At 60.4% G+C, this 8245-nt stretch overlaps 1 protein-coding gene across 1 annotated transcript; it reads left to right on the top strand.

Annotated features, from left to right (window-relative positions):
- The first annotated feature begins 908 nt into the window (after nucleotides 1-908).
- Nucleotides 909-8072, top strand: FOSL1 (FOS like 1, AP-1 transcription factor subunit). Its single transcript, XM_051967042.1, has 4 exons — nucleotides 909-1094; nucleotides 2587-2784; nucleotides 4805-4912; nucleotides 6336-8072. The coding sequence occupies exons 1-4, from the start codon at nucleotides 1005-1007 to the stop codon at nucleotides 6747-6749; spliced, it is 810 nt and encodes a 269-aa protein (XP_051823002.1). The 5' UTR covers nucleotides 909-1004; the 3' UTR covers nucleotides 6750-8072.
- Nucleotides 8073-8245: the final 173 nt, after the last annotated feature.

Below are 8245 nucleotides of genomic sequence, written 5' to 3'. Positions count from 1 at the left end.
TTCCCCAAATCCCGTGCTCGTGTCCCCACAGCCTCTGCCTAAGAAACCCCCCATTCCCGACGCGTCCCCGTCCCCTGTGCTCTCAGAAGCCTTCTCTTCCTTCGGGCTCTGCTGGCGTGAATTCCCCTCCTTTTTCCACTGGAGCTTTCTTCCAGTGACCGGGTCTTTTCCTCAGATCCCCGTAACTGCGGCATCCCGCCCCTCCCCCACAGACTGGAAGCTCCACGGAGGCAGGAATCCCTCTCCTTTCGGGCGCCGGGCCCCCGCTGGCCTCCCTAAGGCTCCCGCTCATCCAGCCGAATCCCTAAAACCGCGACCTTACTCGCATCCCTACGCCATTGCCTCCCCCCATCAGTCCCTATGTACTCCTCCGGGTGCCGGTAAGTACGCGGCAGAACGTAAGCTTCCTGAGGGCAAGGATGGCTTCATGTGCGTCTCCCCGAGCCCTGGGCCTGGCGCAGGGTGCGTGCTTAATGAAGGTCCGTGGCCCGACCCCCAGCAGCGCGAGGGCCCCGCATCCCTCTGCTGCGCTCCGGGCCTGGGAGTCAGGGGGCGGAGCCCAGGTGCCCTAGAACCTGCGGCGATGTCTGGCGTCGGGGGAATCCTTCACTGAGCCCAGGCGTGGCGTAGGAAGTTGCCCCATATATGGGCATCTACGTCATCAGGCCTTCGACCGTACCAATCTGTTGGCTCCCGGGGGGTACGTACGAACTGGAAGCTCCGAGGAACACGGGCCTTGTTTTTTTCTCTAAAAAAGAAAGGATAGATTTAGATAAGAGAGAAGCCGGAATCTTAAAAGATGGCATTCAGGAAAGGGTTTTGTTTTTGGAAGCTAAAGTCAGGAAGATGGCTAGCCATTCTCCCCCTAGACGAAAATGGTTCGTTCCATAAAAATGTTCATTCATAAAAAAGCCAAGTAGGCGACCGAGCAACAAGTGAGTCAGATCCGAGTAGGGACGCGGGGAGTCCGGGAAGCCTGGGACCCACTCAGTACTAGCCGAGACATGTTCCGAGATTTCGGGGAAGCTGGGCCCAGCTCCGGGGGCGGTCCGTACGGCGCCCCTCAGCAGCCGTCTACCACTGCGGGACAGCAGGTGAGGAGGCGGCGGGAGGCAGGCGGGGGCGCTCGGGCCGGGGCGCCTCGGGATGGGCTGGGAGGCCGGCAGGTCGGCTGGGAGAGTCTTCTCTGCCCAGTTGCGAGACCCGGCCGGGGACGGAGAGCCGGACACCGGAGAGTCCGGGGCCTGGCCTCGGCTCTCCCGGGCTCGTGCTCCCTCAGCCTCAGTGGAGCATCGGTGTTTGGTGGGAATGGGACTCCAGCAGAGCGCCCGGTCCGGAGTGCCCGCGCGGGCAGCTGCCCGGGGACCCCCGAGGCTCAGCGGGCCCTCGCTCGAAGCCTCTCGCCCATACCCTGATGGGCCCTGTGGCTCGGGGCTCCGCTCCCTATTCTGCTCCTCCTCCCCTCTCTCCCCACCCCCCATTCCTCCTTTCCCAGCCCGCTATTCCCCTGTCTCCACCCGTCAGTTATCCAGGCCGAAGCGGGTCCTAGGCTGCGCCCCTGACCCGGAGCGCGCGTGTACGCAGTCAGACTCTCGGACGTGGGGTTCATTCTCAGCTTCACGTCCCTCCCAAAGGATGAGGCTATGAGGGAGAAAGTCATCCCCTGGCTTTCTCGGGTCTCCGGACCGAGCTGACGAGGGGGCGTAACTCTGGGGATCCCGGCTCGACCCCTCCCCCACCAACCTTTGAATGTGGGGCTCGGGAGCCCGGGAGGGTGCGCGAGAGCCGGTGCTCTGATCCCGGGATCGGGGGGACCCTGGGCACGTGCCCACTTCCTGCCGAACCAGGGCCAGCAGAGCACGTGTCCCGCGTGGGGAGCTAGCCGGCCGAGGGCCCGAAGCGCCTAGTCACCGGCAGCTGAGTCACCGGGGTGGGGGGGCCATGCGGGAGGCGCCCCTCCCTTCCTGGCCCCCAGAGGCGCTCCTGTCCGCGATGCCGCCGCCTTTGGGTGCCCAGGGAGGAGGAAGCCGCCGACTCCAGAGTCCCTCGGGGGACGGAACTGGGGTCACCGAGGCCGCCCAGCCGGGAGGGGGCCGAGCCCGAGCAGGACTGGGAACGACAGCGCGGCTTTCTGGCAGGGTCCCGGCCCCTCCCGACCCACATCCCCGAGCGCTTCCCATCCTCGACCTCCCTTACCTCTTCCGCGGTCCTGCCCTCCCCCTTCCCCCCTCGCTCCTGCCTTATTCCATTCCCGAACCCTCCAGGCTTCGGGGTCCGCGGGCTTTCCTGTGTCGCCACCTCCCTGCAGCCGGACCCTGCTTAGCTGCTCCCGTGCCTCAGATCCCTCCCCGCCCCTCCGGAGGCCGGGAAGGTTTGGCAGTGCCGGAGCTGAGGCTGGCCCTGGGGCTGCCCCCTGCCTGGAGCCGGCTGCAGCTCCCAGAGCCCCTTTTCCTCACCTTGGCTTAGGGCTGGAATTCTGAGGGGCGCCCTAAGGTTGTCGGGAGCAGCCCCTCCCCCGCTCCCGTGCAGCCTGCCACTTTCCCGCGCTGAAGTATCCCTTGACCCCCTTTTTTTCTCTTCCCCTAGAAGTTCCACTTCGTGCCCACCCTGAACACGGTCAGCGGCAGCCACGAGTTTCAGTGGATGACCCAGCCCCGATACCTGGGACCCGGGGCCCATTACTCCAGGGCCCTCCCCTACCAGCCCTATGGCCTCCAGGGCCGCCCTGGAGTCATCCGGGCTGTGGGGCCCCCGCCTGGGGTCCGGAGAAGGCACAACGACCAGGTGAAAGACCCCCCCTCCTCCCCAACCCCCCTTTGGCCCCCAGGAGGTGTTTTCTGACTGAGATGGCAGAAGCCTCCCCAGAGTCAGCTGTTTGGGGCCCAGGCCCGCGGCCTTACCCTCTGAGGGGGCCTCTGACTCCTATGAATGAGAGAGGCCCAGGATTTCAGCTCCTTGACCTCCCAGCAGCTCTCACACTAAGAAGCTGTATCCCTTGTAGCCCTCAACTTCTTCCTTAAAATGGGACCAATTCTGCCAACGCCGCTTTCACTGGCTTGTGTTGAGGCAGGTCCTGGCGCCTCAATTTCCTTCTTTGAAAAAAGAGAGGCTGGGCTCTGGGGACCCTTCCAATCATGAAGGGAAATTGGGCCTCAGTTTCCTTCTCTGAAAAAAGGAAGAGCCGGGCTCTGGGGAACCTTTCAGCCCTGAATCCTCCCATCTTTGCCTCATTTTCACAGCTTCCTACACCCAGAGCTGGTCTCAGCAACAGCAAGCCTGCTCGCTTCCTTTTACAGCAAAGGAAACAGAGGCGGGGGAGTCCTTGCGCCCTCATCCACTCTCTGGAATAAGCTGCTTTTTCTGGGGTTAGTGTGTGTGCCATGGCTGCCTGTTGCCCATTCGCACTCAAAGCTGGCTGCCTGTCAGTCATGCTGTCACTGTGGGAACAGGAGAAAGAGCTCCCAGGTCGATCTCTTTTATAGGCCCTGTGCCCTGGAGCCTTCTGTGCCTCAGTTTCCCTGAGTGAGGATTTTGGATTACAGCAACTCCAAATTTTCTTCCGCTTCTGAGTCCTAAGGCACAGCACAAACCACAACAGCCCTGGTCTCTGCTGGCAAGGCGAGACCTGTGCCAGCTCCGTAAGGGGCTGAAGCTGTCCGGATGCCCAGTGCCCGGCACAGTGCCCAGCGTGTGGGATCCTGATCCCCATGGCCTGAGAGTCCTGTATTTCTCCTCTTCAGCCAGACGCTTTGGGAGGCCATTTCTGCCCTGTGGCATTATGGGGCAGGAGGCAGGGGGGATTTGAAGCAGAAAGCCCCACTTGTGACTTATTCCATGTGTGACACATTGACTTCAGGCTCTAGTCTTTCTGGGCTCCCGCCTGCTCACGTTCACATGGGGGAAAGGACTCGGGAGGTGGAAGGGGCCTCTGGTCCAAGCTGCCGCCAGAGAGCATCCTGCTTCTAAGCTCCCAGACAGGCGGCTGGCCGCCAGGGAAGCCCCGCCCCCTCAGGACCAGCCATCAGTTGGCAAAGGCAGATTTTCCCAAGACCCCAAGCTGCGATGGGTTCCAAAGCTTAGTCCTCCAGTCAGCCCTTGGGGCCAACAGAACCCATGGGCTCCCTCTTCAAGTGCTCCAGAACCCATGGGCTCCCTCTTTAAGCGCTCCAGAACCCATGGGCTTCCTCTTCAAGCGCTCCAGAACCCATGGGCTTCCTCTTCAAGCGCTCCAGAACCCATGGGCTCCCTCTTTAAGCGCTCCAGAACCCATGGACTCCCTCTTCAAGCACTCCAGAACCCATGGGCTTCCTCTTCAAGCGCTCTAGAACCCATGGGCTCCCTCTTTAAGTGCTCCAGAACCCATGGGCTCCCTCTTTACACGCTCCAGAACCCATGGACTCCCTCTTTAAGCACTCCAGAACCCATGGGCTCCCTCTTTAAGCGCTCCAGAACCCATGGACTCCCTCTTTAAGCGCTCCAGCTTTGACCAAAGTCTCTGGTTCAGTGGCCAGATACTCAGTGTCTCCATCCAGTCCTCAGCTGGTCCCAATTCAAGGCCCTCGGCTATCCCGGGCGCCTCCCAGAACACTCCCCTGTGGGTCAGTGTCCTCTGGCAACAATACTGTCCCGGTCTGAGCACGTGACTGGCCTCTGAGGTCCCTCTCACCTCAAATTTGGTGATTCTGGGCTGCTCTCCCCAACCCGAAAGGGATGGATGGGTTCTAGCTGTCCCTCCCCCACCCATGGGCACCCCCCCCCCCTCGGGCTGGCTTTCCTCCTTACTCTTCTCCTCTGACCCTTGCAGATAAGTCCTGAGGAGGAAGAGAGGAGGAGGGTCAGGCGGGAGAGAAACAAGTTGGCAGCTGCCAAGTGCCGGAACAGGAGGAAGGAGCTGACCGACTTCCTGCAAGCGGTAAGTGAGGGGGGGGCCCCCAGTAGGCCCTGGGTGGGGTGAGAGGGGATGAGGGGCCTTTTCTCTCTAGTGGTGGCTATGGACTTGAGAGTCTGAGGGTTTGGATGCAGGTCCAAGAACTGCCACTTGCCTGTGCCCGAATCCACTCTTCCCACTGGCAAAATGGAAGTGATGTGGGGAAGTTTGGATCATGGTGGATCATTGTAAACCTTTGGAACACAGAAGAAACATAGACTATTGCTGTTTGTTCAGACTTGGTGAGGGTTAATGATAGTGAAGGCTCCAGAACTTCCGTGGCTCCCTATTGCCCCCTAAGTAAAAGTCAGAGCCTTCCCTGGCATTCAAGGCCTTCTCCTCTAACTTATCAACCTAATTTTTATATCCTATTTGCCTCTCCTATTTTCTAGGCAAACTTAACTACTCACTCCCCCTGCCCGTGCCCGTCCCACTTTTTAGTTTTGCTGAGGCTGGCACCCTGCCTTGAAATTTTCTCCGTGCCTTTTGAATTCCCACCTTTCCTTTAAAATCCAAAGGAAAACTTCATGTAATAATAAAAAGAGAAATAACACTCCTTAACTTGTATTTGTATAATGCTTAAAGATGTTTAAAGCACCTTAAAGATATGGGTTAAATGTTACGATCCCCATTTAACGATGAGGAAACTGAGGCAGTCCATGATAAGCGACTTGCTTGGGGTCCCGCGGCTGGCAAATATCCGGGGCTGGATTTGAACTCGGGAATTCTTGAGTCCGGGTCCGGGGCTGGCCACTTTCCCACCTACTCAAAGCCCCCCCTCCCCTGCTGCGCTTCCCCTCCTGACATTGTGTCGCGCTGATACAGTGTCCGGTGGCGTCTGCCCTTGTGCGTCCTTCCCTCCCGAGTCTGTGGGCCAGACTTTGTGCTCTCCGAGCTCCCTCCCTCCCAAAATGGAACGTTCGCTGCCTGGGGTAAATGCAGGCAGGAAAGCTGGAGGGCCAGGGAAACGCCATCCTTCTCAGGATGCAGCAGGGCGGCTCTCGGAGCCTCAGTTTCTTCCTCTGCAAAATGCCAGGCTTGGCCTAAAAGATCCCCGTGATTCCACAGGGAGTCTGAGGGGAATTATTGTCTGGGCCGAGCCAGAGCTTGGAGGCTTTGGGAAGAACCAAGGTCTCCAAGAGGAGGTTAAAGTGGGAGGGTAGGGGTGGGCACTGACTACTGCCTTGTTGCCCCCTTTTGGCTACTGCCCCCTATCCCCTGCCGCTCTCCCCTCCCTGCTGCTGCTCCCAGCTTTCCCTCACTGATCCCCTCTGATGCTGTCCCCCACAGCTGCTATTCTCCCTCCTTCTGCCCCTCCAGTTCCTATCCTCCCTCTGCTGCTGCCCCCCACTCCGCCACTAGGCCACCTCTGATGTCTCCCTCCTGCACCTCCTACTTCTCCTCACAGGAGACGGATAAACTGGAAGGAGAAAAATCGGAGCTACAGAAAGAGATTGAGGACCTGCAGAAGCAGAAGGAGAGGCTGGAGCTGGTTCTGGAGGCTCACCGCCCCGTGTGCAAGATCCCCAGCGAGTCAGAGGGAGAGGCGGAGGCAGCAGAGGGAGCCTCGAGCAGCGGGCCCGCTCCCCCCCGCCGCCGCCGGCCCCAGATCTCCCTCTCCCCTGGTCCCGTGCTGGAGCCCGAGGCCCTGCACACCCCCACCCTCATGACCACCCCCTCCCTGACCCCCTTTACTCCCAGCCTGGTCTTCACCTACCCAGGGACCCCAGAGCCCTGCGCCTCCGCTCACCGTCGCAGCAGCAGCAGCAGCGGGGACCCCGGCTCCGATCCCCTGGGCTCTCCCACGCTCTTGGCCCTCTGAGAGGTCACCACCTCCCCTCCCGTTCCCTTCTTGTTTGGCCCCGTCTCCAATCTGGGCATCCCTCGTCTTAGCATGTTCCGAGCACCTTGGGGACCACAAAGCCCCCGCGGGGGCTCAGACTGAGACTGATGCTATTCAAGGCAAGGAACATTTAAATGCCTACTGTGCGCCAGAGCTCCGGCTGTAGGCAGGAGCACTTGGGGCCGTGGGCAGGAGCACTTGGGGCTGCTGCTCTCCCCTGACGCACAGCTGAGACTTTCAGGGCTGAGCCGGCCTCTGGGGCTTATTGTTAATCTTCCTACAAGGCCCTAACCCCTTCTGAGCTCTCACTGCCTCCTGACCCTGGGCTCCTTCCCCTGCAGCTCCAGGAGTCCCTAGAACACTAAACAGCCAATCCCTTCCCAGCAGCCCCTGTGATGGAGCACATAGACCTCCCCTGCCCCCTTGCTCTGGGGCCCTTCTCCCCCTGGGCAGGGCCCACCTCTGGCAGGAGCCTCCTTGATGGGCTGGAGTGGCCCCCGGCCCTCAGAGCTCAGAGAGGCTCCCCCCAAACTCCCCCACGAACTTGCTCCTTTTCCTGAGAGGCTGCTATTTATTTTCCTAAAGAGACTATTTTTGTACAAATGGCCAAATGGAATAAAACGACTGAAGTTGGGGTGGCGTCTCCCTGGAACCTGGGGATCTGAGCGCGGAGAACCCACTAGGGAGCGTCTGAGAACCCCAATGTCCTTGCACCACGGAACACGGGATGGGACAGCGGGGAGGGAGCGGAACGTTAGACCGGGGAGTGACCTTGGAACAAGAACACCCGATGTCGGGGCTGGAAGGAAGTGTCCCTGTTATCTAACCTAGCCTCGGTTCACAGATGGGGAGACTGAGACCTAGAAAAGTGCCCGGACTCAGTCTCAGATGAGTGGCCGGCTTGTGGCTAGGCCGGAAGAGGACTCACTCTCTTAGTAAGTCCATGAGCACTTGCGAAGATGCCAGGAAGCTTGGGAAGTGGGTGGGGGGCGCCTTTCCCACCGGCCGCTCTCTACCTTGGCCAGGAAGGGGGACAGTGCCGAACACCCGCTATCTCCCTGAAATCAAAGCATCTCGCCCCTCCACCGGCCCTGAAGTCCCCGGGGGAGGGGGGGTCACCTCGGGTTCCTCTTTATCTGGCCCTTAAACCCCACCACCTGCTTCCTGCCCCATTGTCTTGGCCAGAAACATCCTGGTCTGGGCAGGAAGGAGCCTGGAGAGGGTGGGGGCTCCTCCTCAGGCCTTGGATCCTGGCCTAGTGTGCTCATGGAATTCTCCAGCCCCCTCTGAGCCCCGGACCTTGGGCTCCCTTACAAACTCCTGGGGGCCGCTGTCCCCCCCCATCTTCTCTGGCTCCCAGGGGCCGGGGACAAATGTCAAGGTTTCCGGGGGCTCTCTCTCCAAGCACCAGCCATCCTGGTTCCTGCTCCCTCCCCTACATCAGGGGCTTCGGTGGGCAGGAAAGTCACCCCGAT

The sequence above is a fragment of the Antechinus flavipes genome, chromosome 6, assembly GCF_016432865.1.
Source record: "Antechinus flavipes isolate AdamAnt ecotype Samford, QLD, Australia chromosome 6, AdamAnt_v2, whole genome shotgun sequence".
NCBI classification, from domain to species: domain Eukaryota; kingdom Metazoa; phylum Chordata; class Mammalia; order Dasyuromorphia; family Dasyuridae; genus Antechinus; species Antechinus flavipes.
The sequence above is the reverse complement of the archived record's forward strand: the minus strand, read 5'-3'. Positions and strand labels throughout refer to the sequence as shown.

Coding starts and splice junctions, on each gene's coding strand:
- FOSL1 (XM_051967042.1), top strand. CDS start 1,005: ATGTTCCGAGATTTCGGGGAAGCTGGGCCCAGCTCCGGGGGCGGTCCG. Junction 2,785..4,804: donor GGAGAAGGCACAACGACCAG/GTGAAAGACCCC, acceptor TGACCCTTGCAG/ATAAGTCCTGAGGAGGAAGA. Junction 4,913..6,335: donor TGACCGACTTCCTGCAAGCG/GTAAGTGAGGGG, acceptor TTCTCCTCACAG/GAGACGGATAAACTGGAAGG.